The sequence below is a fragment of the Cydia splendana genome, chromosome 18, assembly GCF_910591565.1.
Source record: "Cydia splendana chromosome 18, ilCydSple1.2, whole genome shotgun sequence".
Taxonomy (NCBI): Eukaryota; Metazoa; Arthropoda; class Insecta; order Lepidoptera; family Tortricidae; genus Cydia; species Cydia splendana.
Genome location: NC_085977.1, coordinates 3517095 through 3542059, shown reverse-complemented (window position 1 = coordinate 3542059; position 24965 = coordinate 3517095). Strand labels below are relative to the sequence as shown.

General features: G+C 37.7%; 3 protein-coding genes across 3 annotated transcripts; 2 read left to right on the top strand and 1 right to left on the bottom strand.

Annotated features, from left to right (window-relative positions):
- Positions 1-612: 612 nt before the first annotated feature.
- On the top strand, positions 613-7178 carry LOC134799302 (mucin-17-like). The gene is made up of 2 exons (XM_063771682.1): positions 613-709; positions 3951-7178. Exons 1-2 carry the CDS (start codon positions 689-691, stop codon positions 7116-7118), a joined length of 3189 nt encoding a protein of 1062 aa, XP_063627752.1. The 5' UTR covers positions 613-688; the 3' UTR covers positions 7119-7178.
- Positions 7179-8556: 1378 nt separating this feature from the next.
- Positions 8557-9901, bottom strand: LOC134799197 (serine protease inhibitor 77Ba-like). The gene has a single exon (XM_063771586.1). It carries the CDS (start codon positions 9845-9847, stop codon positions 8597-8599), a length of 1251 nt encoding a protein of 416 aa, XP_063627656.1. The 5' UTR covers positions 9848-9901; the 3' UTR covers positions 8557-8596.
- A 1712-nt stretch (positions 9902-11613) lies between these two features.
- LOC134799196 (CLIP domain-containing serine protease HP8-like) lies at positions 11614-23444 on the top strand. The gene is made up of 8 exons (XM_063771585.1): positions 11614-11722; positions 12104-12234; positions 16653-16788; positions 17039-17098; positions 17439-17602; positions 18240-18357; positions 18988-19165; positions 23090-23444. The coding sequence occupies exons 1-8, from the start codon at positions 11647-11649 to the stop codon at positions 23334-23336; spliced, it is 1110 nt and encodes a 369-aa protein (XP_063627655.1). The 5' UTR covers positions 11614-11646; the 3' UTR covers positions 23337-23444.
- The last annotated feature ends 1521 nt before the right edge of the window (positions 23445-24965 follow it).

Genomic DNA, 24965 nt, shown 5'->3' with positions numbered 1-24965 from the left:
AACTAGGTACTCTATGTAGCTTTGTGTGTCCTAATCATTCACCTTAACTCTTTTCTTTTGCCGACTTTCTGTCTAGGGTTTAATTATCCAGACCTAAAGTATCTTTTAGCCGATTAGGACATTCTATAGGCAACCAAATTAACGCAATCAAAACGTTACTATAATAAATTAATGAATTACTGTGAGTCGAAAGAGCATTATAAAATTTGAGTTTGAATTGGTGAAAATTGTAGAATTTTGTTTAGCTTATGAGAAAATTACTCTGTAAAGTATTTTTAGCCTTATAGACTGAATGTATTTATGTACCTAAGTATTTAGTTTTTATTTAAGATAGTACATTTTACTTGTAATATTCTAGTTTAAGTTTGCAGTAGGTACATGTTTATTTCAAAATCTAGTCATATGTACCAAAGTCTTCCATTAATCATAATTTAATTCTAAGAACGATAAATAAATAAATATTGACTCAATCTCGTATCATTCATTATTATACGTAAAAACTCATTAGTAGAATTCCTTCTAATTAAATGAGATTATTGTATATGTATTGAGCGTTGAATCATAAGTGATTATAATATGTGATTAGTTAATTTACTTTTAGCTTTCTTCGGTACAAAAGGGGCGATTGGTAAATTATTTAGTTAGTTTGTGTTGGGCGAGGGGCCAGTGAACAGTGACAAGTGAAATTATGCGGTTGGTGGTGATTAATGTAAGTATAAATAATTAATTTCTTTTACCTTACTTATGGTTATTGCGTCTCTTTGAGTTTTTTTTTAAACCGCTTGTATCTATTACAAGAGCTTCCGTCTTTACCTATTTATGTACATTACCTACCGGCTTAGAGCATTTAGGTAATAACTGGAGTGGCCATTAAGAGCTTACCCCTCTGCCTCTGCTATTTGTACGTTATGTAGAAATCATGTAGAAATAGCAATACATTTGACGTCCCATCCCCCGCACAAATCGGCAGACTGTTTCGTAAAGAAAATGACAGCGATGACATCTCCAGTTCCAGTTACTAAATGCTCTAAGCCTACCCGCATGGGGATGTATCACCTATGCAGGGATTTTTCAACCCTTACCAGCCTAGCTATACTTTGCGAGGTGAATATTTAAAAGGTGATAATTGAACAACAGTTTCTATGGGGTTCTTCGAAATTGCGAAGAGCATCAATTGGCTATTTCGCTCATTTAACTTCGTCAGGAAACCAAAATAATGTATGGAAGTGTGTACAGTCACGTGACTTTTCGTTAGTACTCGTAACATCTGTCATCCCGATATTCCTGATACAATTAGGGTTCCGTAGCCAAATGGCAAAAAACGGAACCCTTATGGATTCGTCATGTCTGTCTGTCTGTCTGTCCGTCCGTATGTCACAACCACTTTTTTCCGAAACTATAAGAACTATACTGTTGAAACTTGGTAAGTAGATGTATTCTGTGAACCGCATTAAGATTTTCACACAAAAATAGAAAAAAAACAATACATTTTGGGGGTTCCTAATACTTAGAACTGAAACTAAAAAATGTTTTTGTCATCAAACCCATACGTGTGGGGTATTTATGGATAGGTCTTCAAAAATGATATTTTCAAATATCATTTTATTCTAAACTGAATAGTTTGCGCGAGAGACAGTTCCAAAGTGGTAAAATGTGTCCCCCCCTCCCTGTAACTTCTAAAATAAGAGAATGATAAAACTAAAAAAAATATATGGTGAACTAACTAAACTAAACTTCCACCGAAAATTGGTTTGAACGAGATCTAGTAAGTAGTTTTTTTTAATACGTCATAAATCGTAAACCGCAATTTTATTATGTTACTTGCTGCTACGGAACCCTTCATGGGCGAATCCGACTCGCACTTGGCCGCTTTTTCTTTTCACTTGGTGTTTGTCGATGTACGATTGACATCTTGGCTAAGCCCTCTGATATCGTTTTATATGGGACAGCCAGATTTTTATGTTAGGTTGATTATGTACTAGGAGAAGTTGTTTTTAAGTATGACATTCATATGCTGGGTGTAAATGTAATGTAAAATGTAAATAGGTGACTATTTACACATTGTGCGAGTTCATACATTTGCTGTTGAACGTAAGTAGCAAATGTATGAACTTTGCATTTTAACACTAATCGATGTGTAAAGAGGATGACTCACTCTACAACGGTCTGGGCCCGGGCCGGGGCGTCCGGCACTTTAGTTTTCTATAGAAATCGTCACGTGATCACCGTCACCTGTTATAAAAAAATAAGTGTCGGGCGTCGCGGCCCGGGCCCGGACCGTTATAGCGTGAGTCGCCCTTAAAACGGGCTCATGGGCGAAAAAACGAACTGTAGGTACCTATTCTAATTTTATAAACGTTTCGTATTAAAACATCAGTTGTGGTGAATATTCAGCGAAACTTTTATTGATCCCTTGTTTATTTATTTTTATTTATTTTATAACAGACAACGGAGTGACTAGGTAGATTATTTAATGTACCTAGTAGGTAGGGGAAGTCCGCGTATAGTGAACACCTTAAGCTTTGACTTGACATAACAGGAAAATTTAACAAGGAAGAAATGAAATATTGTCAATAATAAGTTTTTATTTAATACACTTTTAATTTAAAACAACACTAGCCTCCAATGTTTAATAATTGCTGCAATTTTGAACAAAACGTAAAAAAAAATATTTTATTCGCTTTGCCCAGGGTGCCGGGCAAAGTGAAACAGGCCTCCAGGCAAAGCAAATGTCACTCATAAAATCTTAGGGAACTTAATAACTAAGTGAAAATTAATCAATATAAGATCATTTCAATAATATTAATTAGAAAAAGCTATCACAAGTAACTTTTGACATATTTTCACTGATTTCATAAGCATAAGTCTTCACGGCATTTCTGAAGACATTTTAACACAGCGAATCCACGTTTTGATAGCCATTTCCATGACATCTGTTAGCCAGGAGCAATGACTGTTTTTTTTGATAATTATATACCATCTGTAACAAAATATTATCATATAAAAAAATTACCTAATAAATTCAAAGTGAACACGCTATCCGCTTTGCCTGATCCACTTTGCCCATTCAGTCAATTAAAGAAATTAAGATTAAAAAAAAAAAATAATGGTTGGATTGTTTTAAAAGAAATGCGTTGTAAAAGAAAGATACTTTAATATGCAATAGAAGCATCTTGAATTCAAATTCGAGATAATTACTATGACAAAATAACATACAATGTACTTACCTTTCAAAATCGAATATTTTGCACTAAAAACACATTTTGACTGCTCACCGACGACGCTCGCAGCGACCGCTCCCTGTGACGCTTGACGCTCATAGAGCGAAGGATCCTGAACATCATATAGGCGCGTGGTGCGACAAAGTCGAATAGTTTAGGATTGGGAGCCCGAATTCGCTTTGCCTGGGGTGTTCGCTTTACCCGACCTTCCCCTATTGTTTTTTCTCAAACATGCTCGGAAATCTCTCATTTAGTCTAAAGGCCCCAGTACACAATGGGCCATCGCCGGCCACTCCAAGGGACGCATTTATGCGTTAGAGGGAGCAAGTGATAATGCTATCTCATTCTACGGCATGGCTGTGTCCCTTGGAGTGGCCGGCGATGGCCCATTGTGTACTGGGGCCTTTAGACTGAACTGTACGCGATGTTGTGTGCATGCAACATTGACAACATAACGTATGAGAAATTCGTTAAATATATAATATTTTTACTGTATTTCCCCACATGTTTGAGAAAAGCACTATGTATAGTATTCGGTGGAACCAGGCATTTCTGATTTAGACCTTTTACCAGACCTCAGGAAGGAACCTACCTAGTCAGAAAATGCCTTTTTTTCATTCCTCGGCAACAAAAAATAGACCCAATAGTTCATACTAATTCAAATAACTCTTTGTTTTAATTAAAATAAAAAAAACGACCATGCTAATAAATTATATTATTTATTTTCAGTGTATAATTCTGGCATGGTTGGCCACAGCTCTGGCGGAAGACCGGCCGCGTCGCCACCTCCACCAGATTAAGGACCTGATCATCAACAAACTGTTCAGCTGCAATAAGCCGAACTGCACCCAGCCCGAAGCCCCTGACGTCAAGTTCTACAGCATCCCCGGCTTCAACGATGTCGTCATCAAAGCTGTCCCCAAGGGAACCCTCGAACCAGCTATCTACGAGAAAATACCGCCAAATTCACATATAGGCATCGTTGGATCCTATCTCGGCACCAGCACCTTAAACGAAACCTACAACGCGCTCTTAGGAGTCAAGAATCTATTAACATCGGGAATTCTGAGCGGAAAAGCAGAAGTGCTAAAAGAAGTAAGTCTATTACCATCCAAGGCTCAGATCATTGTTAAACCAATTAAGCCATGCGCAGCGCCTGCTGTCACTCTGCCTTTTCAACCTGTCCCAGTTCTGGTACAGCCCCCAAAGGTCCCAGTATTTCCAACCCAATATTCGTACAAGCAGGTAAACCAAGACGGATCACTGACGACTTACACCAGCTCCCTTGAGTTAGGGAACGGCGTGAGAGTGACAGAGAGTGGTAAGACACTACCATTCATCATTGATAGAGTTAGAAAAATTCCTGTACGTTTGCCAGTTCCAGTACTGCCGAAGGTATCGAAAATTTTCGTCGCAGAAGTCGCTCAACCCGTTACATACGCTTATCAGCAAATACAAGATGGTAAAATGACATCTTACATGGGATTGCCTCCAACATTTAGGAAGCCAGGAGCAGTGGTGGTCACTGAAACAGGAATTCCTCCATCCCCTATGTTTTTAATGGACAGAATCGAGAAAGTAGCTGCAATTGCATCTCATCCTAGAGGTCCCTATCTAGACGTTGCGCCAACACCAGTCGCAATTAATGCCGCAGTGGTAAGGCCTGTACCACCAGTGCCTACAGGATATTCTTATTCACAAATGGACGTCAATGGTGGAATGACTACGCATTTAGCATCTGGAGCAAATAGCGCTGTGATAGTCACGGATAATGGAATACCCACCACCCCAATGAACGTTCCCGGTTTACCGAAGCAAAATCCCTTCAGACATCATCCAACTGGTCATGGAGCATATTCTTTTAGCCACGGATATGCCGACGGCAGAATAAGCATTGATGGAGGTGTTCCAGCTGATCCGGTTAATGTAGTTGAATATAATCCTGTACCTATTTCTGTTTCGCCAGGTTTACCGCCTCCTCCGAGTTCATTTTCATACAAACAAATTGGAGCCGGAAAAATGACTACGTACACTGGATCGAGTATGTTTGAAGAACAAGGTTCGAGTCCTGCAATAGTTGTCCATGGGATGCCCCACCCGATCCCCCCACCGCATATTACCGACAGAATTGAGAAAGTGGCCGCAGGGGCAAAATATAACAGACCACCTCTCCTTGCAGTTCCAGTTCCAACAGAATTTGTGAGCGTTCCGTCAATTCAGCCAGTGAATGTACCGATAGCACCAGGAGCGAATTCGTTTAACTACCGACATATTAACAGCGACGGTTCCATGACAAGCTACGGTGGGTCTAGTTTAACCACTGAACAAGGTAAACCATTTCCTCCTCCTGCTAACATGGAAACGCCATTCCCACAAGGCAAAGTTCGCGTATTTGAATCTCCGATGTACAGTGGTCCTTTCCCCATTAACCCGGTAAATCCTAATGCTGTTAAGCCCTCAACGCCTGTTTCTGCTTCATATTCATACAAGTTGGTGAACAGCTTGCAGGGAAGCCATCCTCCAGTTGGACCTGTTGATGAACCGGTTGTGGACACATTCGCTCCTCCTCCGCCATTGAGCGCAGCCACTTCCCCGGTACAAGGGTGCATTGATGAAGATAGTGCTCATGCCGCAGTACATATTGACAGTCCTTTTACCGTAATTGATCCACTTGCGCCCGTGCCACTGACTTATTCATACAAACAGATCAGTCATAGCAATCCTAATCCATTCACGGTTGTGAATGTCGAAGACCCCGTAAGAGATGTAAAAAAAGTCAACTCGATGCTTCAACCTAATCAAGGTTTGTCAACTCTAACACCGCTGGTTCCACCTGCTTCTATCAATGTGGTAGAACACAAGCCCATTAAATTAAATCCAGCACCATTTGTACCAGCCCCAATTATGCCCATGTCAGCACCACAAGCAGCAACGGAAGCATCGCCGCCTTCATCTTTTTCTTACAAGCAAGTTACAAGTCAAGAACATCAGCCTCATTCACCTTCAGAGCCAACCCTCAACTCTATGGAGCACAGCCATTCTGGGCCATCAGCTCTATCTCCAATGATCAACTCGCGAACGCCGCAAATTCATAAGAACACCGTACCTTCTTCCTTCTCTTACAAGCAAGTTACAAGCCAAGAAAATCAGCTTCTTGCGCACACTCAGCCAACCATTAACTTCATTGAGCACAGAAATACTAAGCCGTCAGCTCCGATGATCAACTCGCGAACGCCAGAAGTACAAAAGGACAAAGCCTCTTCTTCCTTCTCGTACAAGCAAGTAACAAGCGATGGCGTATATCAATACTCTGATGAGTTTCCAAACGGCGTTAAGACTAATCTGTCTCCAATCGCAATAAATCCTCAAGAGAACCCTGGGGATGTCCACATCGAACAGAACCCGTCAGCTGTGCCAATACCTGCGAGTCCTATTACCCCAACAAACGTTATGCCAAGCCCAACAATCGCTACGCCAAATCCCACAATTCCAATGCCAGTGCAATCAAACCCTATGCCATATCCTTCTGGACCGACTTTCAACAGCCAGGACACCTTAGCCAACAATCCAATTATAGTACCAGATTTCACTCCCGGTTCAACTTTCTCATTTAAGTCTAGCAATCCTGACGGGTCAACCATAACGCTTAAGGATGATGGGCACAACAGCATAGCTGTGCAACTACAGGAAGCAACGATGACTGAAGCAGTGAGTCAAGAGCCAACAACGACGGGAATAGAGAACTATCCACCTGGAACGCAAGTGTTGCAAGAAGCTACGCCTGCACCTGCAGTAGAGGCAGGACCTGTGTCTGGCCACGCCAAACCGATTCGGCGACGCGTTGTTAGGAAAAAGAAACCTGTTGTCCATAGAGGAGACATTCCTGAGGGCGAGTGATTAGAGTGATACGCTTGTTTGTGATGTGATCTTAGTTTAAATTAAATCATATTTATTATATTTCTGGTTTTCGTTGATACATCCTTATTATTATTTCTTTACTTTATTTGACTGATTAAAAATAGAGGTCTTTTAAAATATCGTCAGGTGACCTCACTAATTGCAGATAAATAATTTAATAAAAATCAACCTTGTTTTTGATACTTTGATACTAACATTAGACAAAAGAAATATTCCCCAATTATATGTATGTATGAACGTGGCTGACAGCAGTGTAGTCATTTTTTACAATCAGGATTTACCAGTCTTAGGGTATTTTTTTTCAACAAGTTAATAGATTAGTTCGTAGTAAAAAATATTGTCTTATGTTCCTGACCCGTCCACAGAAACTCCATTTGACCGGTACTATGTAATGACTCCTTGTTACTTTTGTTTAATTAAAAATAAGTATTATAAATAAACTAGGTAGGTACTTACTTCTTAAAGTAGCAACTGAAGTAGGTATAAGAAAAGAAACTAATCACAAAAAAAAAATAGTTTTTGGCAAAAATTAAATTTTTGGTACAAGCTTTTATCGCTGACTGTACTTTTCTTTCCACAGGCAACTAATACTCATTGAGGCAATTCTAAAAACCCCAAACACAATTAGGTTTCGTTGTTTTATTACAGAGTTCCTATGGCCACCTCCGGTCTCCATCATCAGATCAGCTCGATGACATCATAATATTGCATTGTCACCCGACTTACGTATGTATGCAAAATTTCAGCTCAATCGGAAACCGGGAAGTGGATCAAATTTAACTTGCAAAATTTTATTACAGACAAACAGACAGACATACAGACAGACAGACAACGGTCAGGTGAAACTAGATAAAAGCTTATAATAACCGCTAATTTGTACAACAGTTTTTATCATTTTAAAATTTCTTTGAAAGTAGAAGGTATCGATGCATACGAACCTCTGACAAGAACTAGCCAAAGAAATGTGGACCCGAATCTTATGTCGAATTGAAATAGAATAAGAAAAGCATATTGAGCAGTTAATTCTTGTGAAATTCCACAAATGTTTAAAGGCCGGGGAACCCCGAGCAATGCGGATATATTTACATCGATACCTGATAGTTGCTGATAGGTAGGTAAGTATACAAACAACCAAAAAAATCTAGAACATTACTTCTATATTAATTTAAAAAAAAAGGCGCGAAATTCAAATTTTCTATGAGACGATATCCCTTCGCGCCTACATTTTTCAAATTTGCCGCCTTTTTCTACTGACAAGATCTGCTTGACCAAGTATATATTAATTGTATCTAAAAAAGCGGTAACATTTTAAATTGGATCTTTAAAATTTTTTAAATATGAAGTCTTAAATATCTAAAAAATACCCACTCTCATTATATGCGATCAAACATCTTAAAATAAATTTTATATAACCAGGAATATTTGGGTCTTTTTGATATTCAAATTCTTTTCGCAACTCAATACAAAATAGGCTTTCGGTAAACACCTTCCAAAACAATAGTGTTCGTGTGTTTTTCCATAATAAAAAAACTGAATGGCCGGTTAGCTTCTAATGTTGTAACTTTACTATCATTTGCAAATTCGGGAGCTGTATTAACGGATGACGTGGTACCGGTGGTACTTTCTTCTGTAACATCAATTTCTGTTTTATGTACGACCTTTGTATCACGAATGGGCCTCCGGGCCAACCTACCCAAGACGACTTTCTTTGGGTCAAACAGGTCATATATTCCCATACCATATTTCAAAATTTCGTTTAATTCAAAATTTGAAACAATTTTGTAGCGTGGGATGAAACAATCTATTTCAACATCACCACGCTCTTCTTGAGAGACTCTCAGCTCTTGAAATACTGTCTTAAGATTCGCTTTCAGGAAGTTTAAGAACATATCTTCTAGAGTGATATCGGGGTTTGGCAGCATTAATATCATAGACATATGGTTTTCCACACCATAAGGCAACTCGATCACACTTGCTTGAAGTTCACTAATATTAGCAAATGGGTATGTGTGTCTATTATACATCATGTTCACTTCACCAATTTTCTCTCCAATACTGTTAAAGAAATCTCGTTTAACTGTAGCATCATTAAATGGCGAAGTCCATTGCCCTTTGAAATATACAGCACTGGTGATAAGCAGATGTGTGTTATTCAAATGACTTTCATCAATTAATGTGGGAATCCTGTCTTCGGTAGTTAAAGATACAGCTCGGTTGATGGTGGAAGCTGCGGCATTGTTTTTGAAGTTTAAATTAACTGCATCTGTATTATAAATCTTCTCCGCAATTTGACGGAAGCTATCTTCAATTCCTTGCCATTCATCCCTGTCCATGAATATTCCGTTGAATTTCGTAAATTGGGCCGTCGTTCTGTTGACGACAAGCCATCGCGCGATTTCTTGGTAGTAATACCTAACTGTTGTTCTTGGGCTGTTTCTGTCAAACCGTAAGGCGGAGAGCAGTTCTTGACGGGTCTTGCCCAATGCGCCCTCTGAAGTCACCGCTAACATTGTCCACGCTGCGAACGGGGACAAGACGAAGTTTTGATCCTCTTGCTGTTCTGCCACGTGATATAACAACTCTATTGAAAAATTGCCCGTCGAGTCACTGAATTTAGTTAAATTCATTTTATATTGCGGATCTTTAACTTTATTCTGCCCTAAACACAGCACAAAACACGCGCACAATTCGAGTATAACTATAAACATACTGACTACCTTAAACTTTGTGTTTAAAAGTAGATATTCTCTATTATTTTTAAAAAGGTAGACTTTTGTTATAGTTCCCCGAAGTTCAACAAAAGAGGCGACTGACTCACACACTGACGATTCGCATAGTGTTGAGGAAAATGAATGATATCATAAAAACCGGCCAAGTGCGAGTCGGACTCGCGTTCCAAGGGTTCCGTACATTAAGTCCGACTTACGCTTGACTGCATATTTCTAATAGGTTTTCCTGTCATGTATTATTGGTAAAGAACTATTTCGTGTATTTTTTTCAAAATTTTAGACCCAGTATTTCGGAGAAAAGGGGGGGGGGGGGGACAATGGTCATTTTTGGCTATTTTCTTAAATAACTGCTAAACTATTTATTCTAAAATTATAAAAAAAAAAATTGATATGTAACACGATACAGTTTAATAGAAATAGAAAATATTTATTTGGCATAAAAACATACGTTAGGTACAGCAAATTAAATAAGTACAAAAAAAACGTACACCAAATAGGATGCCGCTCAGCATAAGCAGTGTCTGTAAGACACGGCGCTGGTTTTCAGGGCACCTAAAATTAAAACTAAAACTTAAAACTAATACAGAAAGAGATAGAAACAGAACAAGACAGAACACGGATAAGAAAGAAGGAGAGAGAGAGAGAGAGAGAGAGAGAGAGACCACATTTATTTCTCATAGTAGTCATAGTTCACAAATATGTTTTTTTTTTTGTTTTTTTGAATATGTCCGCTTAGTTATAGATGGTCAAGCAAATCTTGTCAGTAGAAAAAGGCGCGAAATTCAAATTTTCTATGAAACGATATCCCTTCGCGCCTACATTTTTCAAATTTGCCGCCTTTTTCTACTGACAAGATCTGGTTGACCAACTATATAACTGGTTATAAACTTTGTTGGGTTGCGAGTAAATACTGTTTTAGGTTGCACTTAAAAGAGATAACGGATTTGCAGCTTTTGATTGGTGGCGGTAAATTGTTCCAACATTTCGTTGCAGCATATCGGAAGCTGCCACGAAAAGCGGACGTGCTGTAGTTTGAAAAGCTTTATTTTTTAATTTTCACATTTACCCCCCAAAAATGGCCTCCATATTTAAAATTCAATTATTTACGTTACACGTCCATCTTTGTGTCACAAATTTACATATATGCGCCAAATTTTAACATGATTGGTCCACGGAACCCTAAAAACCGGCCTAGTGCGAGTCTGACTCGCGTGCCAAGGGTTCCGAACATTTAAGTCCGACTCACGCTTGACTGCACATTTCTAATAGGTTTTCCTGTCATCTATAATAGGTAAAGAACTATTTTGTGTATTATTTTCAAAATTTTAGACCCAGTAGTTTCGGAGATAAAAGGGGGGGGGGGGGGAGAAATGGTAATGTTTTGCCTAATTTCTTGAACTATTTAACCTAAAATTATAAAAAAAAATATATTTGAGATTCCTATAATGGGCTCTTTCATTTGATATGTTTGAACAAAAAAATATTTTTTAATTTTCTCAATTACCCCCCAAAAGTGGCCTCCATATTATTTAAAATTTATTAGTTTAGGTTACATGTTTTTTACCTTAGTGTTTGCAGATTACCATCATACAATTCGAACATCAATACCTGCCTTGCCCATGTCATATCACATGTTCTTACATGCATAGTCTAATAAATATTATTATACCATGCTTACATGTATGTATTTATAAACTTTAAACCGGATCATACGCTAACCAGTTCCATATTATTAAGACGATACTGACACGACACACCGCTACCTAACTTATAAGAAAATGCGCGTCAAAGTTACTTTTGTGTGTGTGTTTATTTGGTTTATTTGTGATCGAGTGACCACAGTAGTTATTAAAAGTAAGTTTTAAGATTAAACATTTATGATTAAAAGTTAATAATTTAAATGGCATTGATAGCAAGTTTATGACAACAAAACAAAGTTGTGTTATGTGCCAATATTTCCTGTGATACTGTATTGCGATGAATATGATGAGTCTTTTTCCCTGTTGTGTGTTGCCACCTAGACCACCCAGTAGGTCCTAAAGAAAGAAATTTGACTAGTAGTCAAATACCCTATAATGAAGAGGCTATAACAATCACATGATAGTAGTTTTTTTTAAATTCGCGCCTAAATTTGCGGTACGGGTGGGTACACACTTCTTCGTTTTTGCACCATGATTCAAGCACTGAATGTACCTATGTATACATTCAGTGCTTATTATTTAAAATACATTGCAGATAACTGTAGCGATTGCATTGACTACAAATCATGTACCGCTGCCGTGGTAGCCACAGACATGGCTCTGCTCACCCAGCTTCAGAACGCCGACTGCGGGTTAGACGATACCTTGCTACGGAAGGGTCGGAAGGTGAGTTTAATTAGGTCTTGTATATACGAAAGCGGAACGAACATAATATGTGGCCCGGCTGATGTAAAGCTGTAGCCTGAGGGGCTACCGTGGAAACCGAAATTCGCAAATTACTCCAATGAAGACGTATTTAGAGTAGTGTCCGACCGAAGGTTCGGTTTCGGTTTCGGCCAGTTTCGGCCAAAAAATCATGTTTCGGCTGTAGTTTCGGTTTCGGCCAAAAAACGGCCGAACCTTTCGGCCGGGCCGAAACTTACGAAATGGTACTTCGGACAAAGACCAAAAGTTGGGGAATAAGTTGGACAACAATATTAATACCTACATAAACTGATTCATTTATAGGTACAGAAATTAATTGGTTTATTATAAAACACAATTCCAGTAATGAGGGCGCCACTGGACGGTCGACGCAGTCTTAAGAGGCTGTCAATACCTACAACGCGCACACTGTCTAAATTGTATTGGAGTGAATGAGATAGCACTGCCTCACGTAGCCGTTGGCCGAGTATCAGCTCGGCCCGAGTCGAACGATGTCTTTTTCGCTATTATTCATGCACTCACTTATTCAGTCATTTTCCTATGAAACCATAGGGTTTGTCAAAAGACTGTCTCATTTCAATCATAGACAGAGAGAATCATACTATCTTTGTCTTAGACTAGTACTAGCACCCAAAAGAAAAAGATGAGTATAGTTTTCCTGGTTCTTACTGACTGACAAATTGGTTTGACGAACTATACCTCTAATGGCAAATTTTAAGCGAGGCTAAAGGCTACGCTCAACTAGTGCCGCAAGGTTGATTTTCTCAATAGTTAATATTTTGCGAGACTGAACAGCTGAATATTGATTAAAATTAATGTTAATCTTAGTAGAATATATTTAAACCTAATTTTATTAATGTTGTGTTATCTAAATGTAAATAATGTAAAATATGAGCAAAATTAGCTTGCAATAAATGAATTTTAATAATTAATAAAAAAAAAACGATAAAAAACCCTTCAAAGTGTCCCCAGTACAGTTTTTCATACGAATGCTCGACCGTAGCCTCACTTTTTACCTCAATTTACCATTTTGGTTTGTGTTCCACATGTCCTTCAGCTTAGCCTTTGGCCTCGCTGCGCCATGCTTGGCCTGCGCTTTTTAATACAATAGACATTGGTTGGAGTCTGTGCTCAACTACTTATCCTGAAGCCAGAAACGGCTTTGACTTCGCATGAAAGTTCGCCTCACTGGGGCACTTCGGACTTTTAGGCCCAGGTGAAGATCGGTACCCGGCCTTGCGATATTGTTAACAAAAAATTTCGCGCTCGCTGCGCTCGCGGTTTTGGTTGACCCTGTACACGCCCTGTGTTTGTGGGTGTACATGTTACCTTGACTGGTGAATGAATACAGTTAGCTAGACCAAGAAAATTCTGCAATGATTTTGATAGCATACGCAGTGCTACTAGTGCAAATGTTATTTATACGTCATAATTTCATAGAAGGTTTGACGTTTAAAATAACACTTGCACTGCGTGTGTTATCAAAATCGTTGCAGAATTATCTTGGTCAAACTATAGTCATTTTCTTAAAAAACTACTTAAGTAACATCAATTACAAGGACATTGGGTGTTGACAGCCCCATAATATGTGTGTAAAAGCGGTTTTATGTCATTTATTCAACGATTTTAACAAGTCTACAAAAGTTTCGGTTTCGGTTTCGGCCGAAACTAGAGCCAAAGCCGAACATTCGGTTTCGGTTTCGGTTTCGGCAAAAAAACATGTTTCGGTCGGACACTATTTTAGAGTGACAGAGAAAAATGCCCGCAATTTGCGAATTTCGATTTTCGCGGTTTTAGCCCTGATGTGGATGCGGCGCTGTGCAATAACCGAGGTGTCATACATGTTATCAAGCCTTTAAAAATACGTAGGACATCATACTGTAATTTCTGGGCAGGTAACCGAAGCATATTCCACAGCAGAATATATCTATGTCGAATCTTCCTAAAGACACCCTACACTCTACAGGAATCAGGGTAAGATGTATCTACACTTATATTTGTTTCAATAGGAAAATTACCTTCGAAGGCTACTTTACTACTAGTCAAATCAGTTTCGTTTTTCGAACTGTTAAAACGATAGGCACCATCGAATGTATATTGTAAACAAATCCTTAGTGACTTATTACTGACCTCCAACTCTTCAGTTTTGATGCTCCACGGTTACTGCCTGCCTTAACCGCCGGGATTGAGAAAATTCTGATTTTAAAGTAGGATTTAAAGTATTGGGCAGGGGCGCTTGCATTTAATAATGACCTCCAACTCCTCAATCGTGATGATGCAAGGTTACTGCCTGGCATAACCGACCGGTTGGAGAACGTGTCAATTTTAAAGTAGTGCTTTAAGTTTTAGGTAGAGCCATTTACGTTTAATATTGTCCTCCCAACTCATCAGTTCTGATGCTGCAGGGTTACTGCCTGCCTTAACCACCAAGAATAATAAAGTTCTGGTTTCAAAGTAGGATTTGAAGTATTGGGATTTGAGGTATTTGCATTTAAAAATGACCTCCAACTCCTCAGTCGTGATGATGCAAGGTGGCCTGCCCACACTATATAACCCCTAGCTTGGAAAATATGCGAAGTCCCAAGTAATCATTTTAGTATGAGGGCGCCGAAGAAACTTAAGTTCCGTGTTTAAGGACTAACCTCCCAGACGCTTCGGGCCTTCGGACGCTTCGGGCCTTCGGCCCTACGCGGAGTACGACCTTCGGTCTTCGCAATTAAGCCACTTGTACTTTTGTTCTGTGTTTAAACACTAACTTCCATCCATTCTGTGTTTGGGCACTAACCTGCCGGACGCTTCGGACCTTCGGCCCTACGCGGAGCTTGGCCTTCGGCCTTCGTAATTAAGACGCTTGAACCATTGTTCTCTGTTTGAGCACTAACCAAGCACTAACCTGCCGGACGCTTCGGACCTTCGGCCCTACGCGGAGCTGCTATAATAATAGCTGTTCTCACCACGTTCACGCAAACCATTGCGGCTGTGTTCCTGATACAGCCTAACCCCTTTTTTTTACTACACCAACGCGAAGAAAACACAAACTGTAAATCAAATCCAAGTTTGCCCCCTAGCAAAACAAATAACTATTGTCATCTTGCAGCGGAAGTGCAATCGAATGTGTGTTTTTACTCGTAATGCTACTAAAAACTTAAAAATAAAATCAAGTCACGAGATAACCGCCATGTGGGATGTTGATTCGACGATCATTGTCCCGATAGTCGTTTCAGTGAACGGTCTAATAGCGAAGAGTCTCGACCAACATCTTGAGAGACTCTCGCTAGGTGGTTGGATCAAGGGTCAGATGCAGAAGGCGGTGATCTTGGACACGGCGCGGATAGTCCGCCGGTTCCTCTCTCTGCGGCCCTAACCACCGGTAGCTTGGGCCTTGCCCCGCTGCTGGCGGCACCCTAGGTTAGGTTTTTTATAATGTGTTTATATGTATTTTTTATCGTTTTGTAATTGTTTTTATATTTTACTTTTATATTCATATTATAAATAACCTAACTTGAGATGAAAAATAAATAAAGAGATAAATCAAGTTAAAAAAGTTTTAAGTTAAACGGTTTTATGTTAGTTAGAAATTGTACCAAAAACTAGAAAATAAAAATTATTATACTAATCGGAGTCCTATATACTATCCATGTTCCTTTCTGGACAGTAATCATGCAAGACGGGAAGCAAATGTAGTCTTCTTGAGTCGGATTCTAAACGCCAATTTTCGACACTAGGTCAGTGGATTAAGTATTAATCGATTTTTTTTTCTTAGACTAAAATAAAAGCGTGGGGCGTCAGAATAAAATATCGCTAGAAAACATTAAAATATAATTTTACGTACTTCATACCTACCTCAGAAAGCTCCACATTGCATTGAATATATTTTTGATCTTCCTCAATATTTTTAAATACTAACGCCCCACGTTTTTATTGTAGTCTAAGAAAAAAAATCCGATTAATACTTAATCCACTGACCTAGTGTCGAAAAGTGGCGTTTAGAATCCGACTCGAGAAGACTACATTTGCTTCCCGCCTTGCATGATTACTGTCCAGAAAGGAACATGGATAGTATATGGGACTCCGATTAGTATAATAATTTTTATTTTCTAGTTTTTGGTACACTTTCTGACTAACATAAAACCGTTTAACTTAAAACTTTTTTTAACTTAATTTTTATACTATGTAGTAATGAAAACTGCACAAGTGACGTCACGGTCAAATCACCTACTTATTTTAGTTCAATTCGATTTATTAAATATAAATTGTGTCAATAAATAACTGCTCTTTACGTTTTTCTAATAATTATCTGGTTTTCGTCTTTATTGTGAAAAAACAATATTACGGTTCATAGTATTGTTTTCCCATGTTATGTTGCCTATATGTCGCAGATATGCTGTGCCAAGCTGACAGCTGGAGTGGAAACTGCAATGGCGAACACCCTTCATTACCATCCAAGCGTTCTTCTGTTACCGGATAACTGTGGCATCGGGGAGGAAGATGGTTATGCAGACAAAATCGCAGGCGGTAAAGTTTTTATGAACATATTTGTTGGCATTGGCCAATATGGTTTCCACTCTAGCTGTCAGCTCAGTTGTATTGACCCTTCATTACCATCCGAACATTCTACTGTTGCCGGCTAATTGTGGCATGGGGGAGGAAGATGGTTATGCAGACAGAATCGTGGTTTATATGAACATATTTGATGTTCTGAGCTAACAGCTGGCGTGGAAACCTTTAAACTTATTAAACCGACTTTGTAACCGTTTGTTTATAGGGGTTCCGGTGCTGGGGCTGTACGAGTATCCATGGATGGTCTTCATATCCTATAAAACACGTGAGTTTTGCACTAAATATTATGAAGAAGTACCGAACTAAGCGTTGATGAACTAGTGGTAATTCAACTTTCAAAGCGAAGGTCGCGGGGTTCAAACCCCGCTAAGATGAGTTCTGGGAACTTAGGTATTTACACAATATTTGTTATTTACTAATCGCTCTTTGATGAAGGCTAACCGATGTTTTATAAGGAAACCGGATGAATACCTATACCTATTGCCTAATTTCCTCTCGTGTTTGGATTGAACAGAGCATTCACTTTCGTAAAGGAACTAAGGAATTTTAAGGGATTAGGACCCGTTTCTCCAAGAGACTGAACAATCTTTAACTCTTTATTCCAGCTGAGGGTATTCAATTCCTGTGCGCTGGTAGCCTCATCAATGAGCGTTACGTGTTGACCGCGGCCCACTGTCTCTCAGACCGGGACGTGTTCAGTGTGAGGATACGAGTTTATGAGGACTTGGACTGCCAGGGAGCTTCGTTCGGATGTGAAGCTAGTATACAGGTACAAATAATGACTCACGAGATTGACTTTTAATATTAATATATATAAATCTATAAGTTGAGATACGATTCTAAATCGAATGAGTTAGTCCAGGCAGTCTTGGCAAACGAGAAAGTGCATCACCGAATGTTTTATATCAACAAATGCCAAACGAAAAGAAAAAGTATATCTGGATGATAGATGCTATGAAAAGTAGGTAACGTGAATATGTCCATACTATACGTTTCGATTGGTCTTATCTATCAACAATTGCAATCTTTAGAGGCAAATAAAACGATTGATGAATGAATGGGATCACACACGGATAAATAGAGTACCTATGGTGTGATGATTGTTGATTATGACATTATAATTTCTGAACTGAACAATATAATTAGGGGAAGATTCTAAATCAGAGGTCGGCGGGGGTGAGCTATTCACCTTATAATTTGATATGTCTTACGTCATATTATAAGGAAAATAGACCTATTTTCATAATTCAAAAGGCGCTTATAGTCATGATCGTTCATGACTTGTTGCGTGTGTAGCTTTATCCCTACGGTACAATACCTATACGTGGTCTGTTAACACGACAACCACGATATAATTATACTTTTAAAGTTCACTAAATAACTTCTCAATTTTTCTCTTATTTCAGGATATACTCATAGAAGAAGCTATTACTCATCCAGGTTACCACATTTACGACCGCAAACCAGTCATTATAAATGACATCGGATTGCTGAGGCTGGAGAATCCTGTGAATCTATTATTCAGTATGTTTCTTATGCTCTCTAAAATGATGTGTGTCATTTCAAAACCCTAGAGAAAGCATTTTTCACCCTTTCTACTTTTGAGCGTCACATTTAATTTTGTATTTATAAAGAGTCATTATGCTCCATATGCATAAGAATACTTCTATTGATGATGGAATGATGGAAAGCCACATTTGTACTGCTTACTCTCTTTGCAGGTTATTCCCACTAGTTACCACCAACTCAGTTTAATCAAAACTTTGTTAGAGTTAAATACTAATAAAAACAGTATAATTACTATAATTAGTATAGTATAAATATAGAGTGATTTAATAAATAATTAAAAGTGACCAAAAATATTGAAACAGTTTAACCGATACTAGTACAAAAACTATAATATATGTAAGGATAATTTTAATAATCCATTTAGATTATTTTTCAAGTGATTTTATTAGGTAATTCAAAATCACCCTATATTTATACTATACTATTTATACTGTCTTTATTAGTATTTAACTCTAACAAAATTTTGGTCGTAACTACTGGGAATTATTCCCAGTAGTTACCACTGGTAACAACTCGGTCAGTAACTAGTGGGAATAACCTCTCTGTATTCTAGTAAGTAAACGTTTTTCTTTTCTTTTATTGTAGACGACGATGGCACAATTTGCTTGCCAGTGACCCCGTCCATGCGAAACCGCAATATAGTCGGGCAGCCAGCTACGGTCGTTCACAGGGAGGACTCGGAGAAAAGCTACGAGTCAGCCACACTGCTCTATGTCAACGTGTCCATATACAATAACCAGTACTGCCGGGAGCTGTACAACAGGTAATATTGAGCAACTAACTCGTGTAGTCGATTTTTCTTTTAGCCTTTGATTTCGAATTTTCTCTCGAAGCAAGATGTTACTGGGAAACATTTCAAGAATTGTAGAACCTTAGATGTATGTGATTTTACCACAAGATACAGCCGTTCCAAAGATTGCCTATATTCGAGAAATTGAAACGGATGCGCCGAAACTGAAACGTAGGCGCTAATTCGAATCAAGTTTCACGCATTAGAGGGCTTTGTCATTTATTCATTTATTTAGTATCATTTAGTGTATATATTTAGTACTAGCTGTTGCCCGCGACTTCGTACGCGTGGATTAGTATATTGGTGGTTATATATTATACATTCGCTTAGAATATTATGCAGCAAAAGATAGCAGTAGGGACGGTTAATGATTTGTTCATTATTATACAATGCATGAGATTTGTATTTCACAACCTGGCTAAGTAGTTTCAATAAACTGAATAAAATTGTTCTCGATATAATCCCTCTCACTCTCAAAACCCCTGGAAGATTTTTAAATCCACTATTTAATAAAACCTACTAAATACTACCTACCTATACTACTACCCATTTACGAAGTTTGAAGTAAGCTTTAAAATAAAATTCGAACCCTATACAAACTTTTAACCCCTTTTTAACTATTTTAGGGGAATAATTTTTAAAAACACTGAATTTACTTTACTTGTCTTTAAATAAATTATGTGCTGCCGAAGCTGCAGAGACCCTCAAGAGGCGGAAATACGGGGGTCTCGACGCCAATTACAACTTTGTTCCTTTCGGTGTCGAGACCCTCGATCCGTGGGGTCCGGGAGCTCAAAATTTATTTACATATTTGGCCAAACGGCTGGTTGAGGTCACTGGGGACAAAAGAGCTGGCAGCTTCCTCGCTCAGCGAATAAGCGGAATAAGCGTTGCAATTCAGCGAGGAAATGCTTGCCAGTATCTTCGGTACTATGCCCCAGGGGCCCTCTTTAGATATAGATTTTTAGTTTCCCTTTTTTAAGTAGTAGTTTTAGTTTTGTAGGTAGTTTTAATTTTAATTAGATTATTTTATTATTATTTTATACTTATGTTGTTGTTCAATAAAGATTTATCAGTTTAAATAAATTATGGTATGTTATGTTATAATATGCCTTTATACAACGATTCAAGTCCCGCAGTAAAAAAAAAAGTTTGTTTTCGGTACAAACTTTCAACCCCTTTTTAACCCTTTTAAGGGATGAATTTTTTAAAACGCTGAAATTACTTTTCTTGTATTCTAATAATATGCCCTTATACAAAGGCAAGTCCCACACTCAAAAAAATATTTGGTCTCCATACAACATTTCAACCCCTTTTTCACCACCTTGGGGGATGAACTGTCAAAAAGGCTGAATTTAGTTTTCTTGTAATACCTTTTTACGAAGTTTCAAATTCCTAGCTTAAAATAAAACTTGTACCCCATACAACCTTTCATCCCCTTTTTAACCCCCTTAGGGGTTGAATTTTACAAAATTGCTTCTTAGCTCTTGTACACTTTATAAATGCAACCTAGTGTGCAAATTTCAACTTTCTAGCATTTGTAGTTTCGGCTCTGCGTTGATGAGTCAGTCAGTCAATCAGTCAGGACTAGGGCTTGCATTATCCGACCATTTTTTGTATCCGGATATTTCGAATATTTATAATTTTAGTATCCGGATATTCGGATAAAACGGATAATTCGAATACTTGCTTTTTATTTAACAAAACTCACACGAATTTTATAAAAAATGTAATAGAATCAAATTTTACGTATAAAAGGTTGCGTAACAGCAAATGCTAAGGTATTTTTAGGAGTTCTACCTTTTCGTCGAAATTTTATTGTACGAATTTCACTTGGTAAATTTTTTCTCTGAAGCTTTACTGTGACATGACAATCAACCTTTGGCAAATTTTATTTTATAACAATATATATGTAAAGCCTGACCATCAATATATGATCATGCGCCATGTTGCGGAATTTCATTGGAACTAATTTCTTACACTGGCAATAATTTTAATGATAGGTTGTCACTGTTGTCAGTGTCATTGTGGCGGTTTACTTGAATAATACTTAAGTGTTTAATATTAAATAATAAATGACAAAAAATGGCCGAAACTATACATAATTAAGAGCGAAACATTGTAAATAATGTAAATAATAAACTGCTGGAAAAGAACCGTTCGGGAAATTAAACTATTTCGCTACGAAACATTTCCAAATTAACATCAGAGCTGACAGGTAAACAAATCAAAATGTCATTATAGTCTGGTTATTACGACTTGATTATTGTAGTGTTATGTTATACATAAGCGAGGAAATACTTAAGTACAGTAACAAAGATGTGTTTGAAAAATATTTAGGTACTATGGGCAAAGATATACATAACATAGATTTTCATTTTTAGTTTTAATCTTGTGTCGATAGATGGCAATAAATTTACAGTGACTACAAAATTTACTATGACAATAACTCTCTATACACTCTATTCTCTTTGCTATGGGCTTTGGAGACGATCAATTTTATTCATTGACAATGTAGCAGACCCTATGTAAGGTAATTTTGACCTATGTGTGACGCGTAAGAAAATACATGAATTTTATACGGTAAAAACCGACAATAAAAAAATGTGAACACCGAATATTTGGATACTGATTATGATTAGAGTGAGTAAAAGTATGTAAGTCAAAATAACGAGTTGCCAATCCACATTGTTCAGACTATACTGAACTGTTGCCATATAAATGAGAATAATAGCGCCCTCTTGACAATGATCATATATTCCTGGTCAGGCTTTAGTTTATGGAGATACTTCAACCCTCCGCTTAATATTGGCAGCCTGTGCTACGAAATTAATTTCTTAAGTGACTTCAGATGATCACAAGATATTTGACGTTTAATTCATTAAAATTTTACAACCATGAATTATATAATTATGGTCAAACTCTTCTTCAGTTAAGAAATTGGCGTCTTATTGACATATGGTACTGGCCGTGGTTTTGATGATATGTATATAGAATCGATTACGTCTTCTAACTGCTGAGATATTACATTGCATTTAAGGTCAATCAAGGCTTTCATTACAGATTTATTCAAATGGTCGGCAGTTCAATATCAACCGAAGTTTTCCTCCGTTGGACCCATTTTAGTTATTTTCGCACGTTATTAATAACGTATTCAGACGCTAACAAGAATGCAGCGCAGCGCGTTTGATAGGAACACGGTACAAGTACATTCAAAATTACTTTGTACGTTTTACGGATCGACAAGATTGTTCCCAAATATTAAAAAAATAAGGGAGTAGACGACAATCAAGGAGAAATACTTAAATAATCAGTTTTTATACCGTAAAAATGTATCTAAATAAATAAATAAATCAACCGACATCGTTTACGTTATAATTTTCAACGTTTTTGAAATAGTTTTCTTAAAAATTTGAATGATATTATTGTCATAAATGGTATTCGAATTATTCGTTTTATCCGGATATCAAACTCATCTAAATCCGGATAGTAAATTGGACGGATATCCGGGATAAAACGATTATCCGGATATCCGGATTGCAAGCCCTAGTCAGGACACGTGCATTTATATATATATATATATATATATATATATATATATAGAAGATAGATAATAAATATATAGATTACTCAATTCAATTAATTTATTTAATTCAGACATACATATCCATAAAATTAAAATTGTGGGTAATTACTAATTACATTTTATGACATCTACTTCAGTTTAATAAATGCAATATTATTTGATTTATGAACTAGGTTCCCATCCCATTGAAATGGAGTGTAAAATGTATGGCACATTGAGCCTTACGAAAATGACATTCCTACCCTGTAAATTAGAGGGTCCATGAGGATTCATTCTGGAGTAAAAATATAATGTGATGTCCTTTTTTTCAGAGTCACAAAACGCGGCGAAGAAGACATGATCAACAAGATCTGCGCTATCGCCAACGACGAGGGTCCCTGTATAGGGTTCGCCGGAGCCCCTTTAATGGTGTGGGATCAATTTGGGGACCGTAAACGATTTATCCAGTATGGCATCGTGTCGCGCAGAGCAAGTGTGTGCGGCAGCATTTTTGCCCCTAAAGAGTACACTGACGTCACCAAGTACATGGTGTGGATTTTGAACACGATAAAACCATAGGTAAAAGGATAGCGAGGAAGGAAATGAATTATTTATAAACACGATTTTGTGAATGGCTTAATAAATAAACTTTATTAATTTATACATAAGTTGATGGTCTATTTTACGGTCCAATTTTTATAGTATTCTGAAATTGAGTAAAAACATGGGTCCGTTCCATGATCCATAGATTGGATTGGGTTCTCCGGGGCCCCATGGTGTGGGATCGTTTTGGGGACCGTAAACGATTTATCCAGTTATGGCATCGAGTCGTACGGACCAAATGGGTGCGGAACCCTTCTTCCTGAGATGTACACTGACTTCACCCAGTACATGGTGTGGATGTTGAACACGATAAAACCGTCAAATAGAATAGCGTTAGACTTTGGAAGGAAAGTGGGGAAGGTAATGCATTATTTATAAACACGATTTTGTTAATGGCTAAATAGGTATTGTTAAAAAACAGTAATGGTGTAGGTAGGGTAACTTGTTGATCAATGAAACACTAAAAATTCAAGCCTTTCTATCTCTGGTGTTTTTAAAGTTATGAGTGTGACATTCCGTACGAAGATAAACAATTTCTTTGGCTATCGTATGGCATTCTTAGTTTTTACTTATCTTTAACAGTTTCTGTATTATAAACCTTTTTTTGAAAAATGAGTTTTGTTTCATTGTGTACTTATGCATGTTTTCAATGAAACACTCTAATTTTTACAACAAACAAATGTAATAATTATAGCCTACCATGAAACATCGTTAATAAACATTGAAACGGTGTAATAAATAAGTGACATTAATACATATATGCTTTCAATCAATTAATGAGAAAGGAAAGGAGAAAATAGTGGTAGGCTGAAATTGGTTATTTAACAGGTTTCCGACATATCATTATAAGATTGCTGAAATATCTAAAAGCGAAAGACTTGTTTCATTGTACATACACCTGAGTTTCATTGTTAGTTGAAAATCTGGTCGGCACGTACGGCATGCTACGAGAAAGTCGCCTTTTATGTCCACGGAGCATGATTGCCAACTTGGTGGACGCGGGAGAGCTTTGAGCATCTCCATATTCTCCATGCTTGATATCATACACTTTCTTCAGCATAGTGTTTATAAACGATTGTTTAAATGTTAGACATGTGACCTTAACCTTGCCATCAATGAAACATTCAACATATAAAGAGCCTCTGTTTCCTGAACTAGGACAAAGCCTGTGACTCAGGATTCAGCGATTCCTCCGAGGAAAGTGGTGCAGGTTATTTTATAAACTTAAGTACTAAAGGAACATAAGAAGTAAAAATAAAAATAAATACTACTAAGATAGAAAGGGGAAATGTAAAGAGTCTAGAATAAAACGTTTCGTAATATTAAATAACATAAGTAATTATTTTATTAATACACATATTTCAATAATTTTAATTTATTTAGAGTCTAGATGTTATATATTAAAACAAAACGGAGATGGAAAAAGGAAGATGACGGTGTCTACGTAAAATGGTACGAAGGATGTAGGTACAGCTGCCTAACAAACAGAACACTACATACCTCGTACAGTTGTGTTGTCGGATGTGGTACGGTTTTGACGTAGCAACCTTTAAAGTACGGCACGCTGAGCGCGCTCCAACTTTAGCATAGTTGTTTTGCCGGCGG

Coding starts and splice junctions, on each gene's coding strand:
- LOC134799196 (XM_063771585.1), top strand. CDS start 11,647: ATGCGCGTCAAAGTTACTTTTGTGTGTGTGTTTATTTGGTTTATTTGT. Junction 16,789..17,038: donor TGCAGACAAAATCGCAGGCG/GTAAAGTTTTTA, acceptor GTTTGTTTATAG/GGGTTCCGGTGCTGGGGCTG. Junction 19,166..23,089: donor TGCCGGGAGCTGTACAACAG/GTAATATTGAGC, acceptor CCTTTTTTTCAG/AGTCACAAAACGCGGCGAAG.
- LOC134799302 (XM_063771682.1), top strand. CDS start 689: ATGCGGTTGGTGGTGATTAAT. Junction 710..3,950: donor TGCGGTTGGTGGTGATTAAT/GTAAGTATAAAT, acceptor ATTTATTTTCAG/TGTATAATTCTGGCATGGTT.
- LOC134799197 (XM_063771586.1), bottom strand. CDS start 9,847: ATGTTTATAGTTATACTCGAATTGTGCGCGTGTTTTGTGCTGTGTTTA.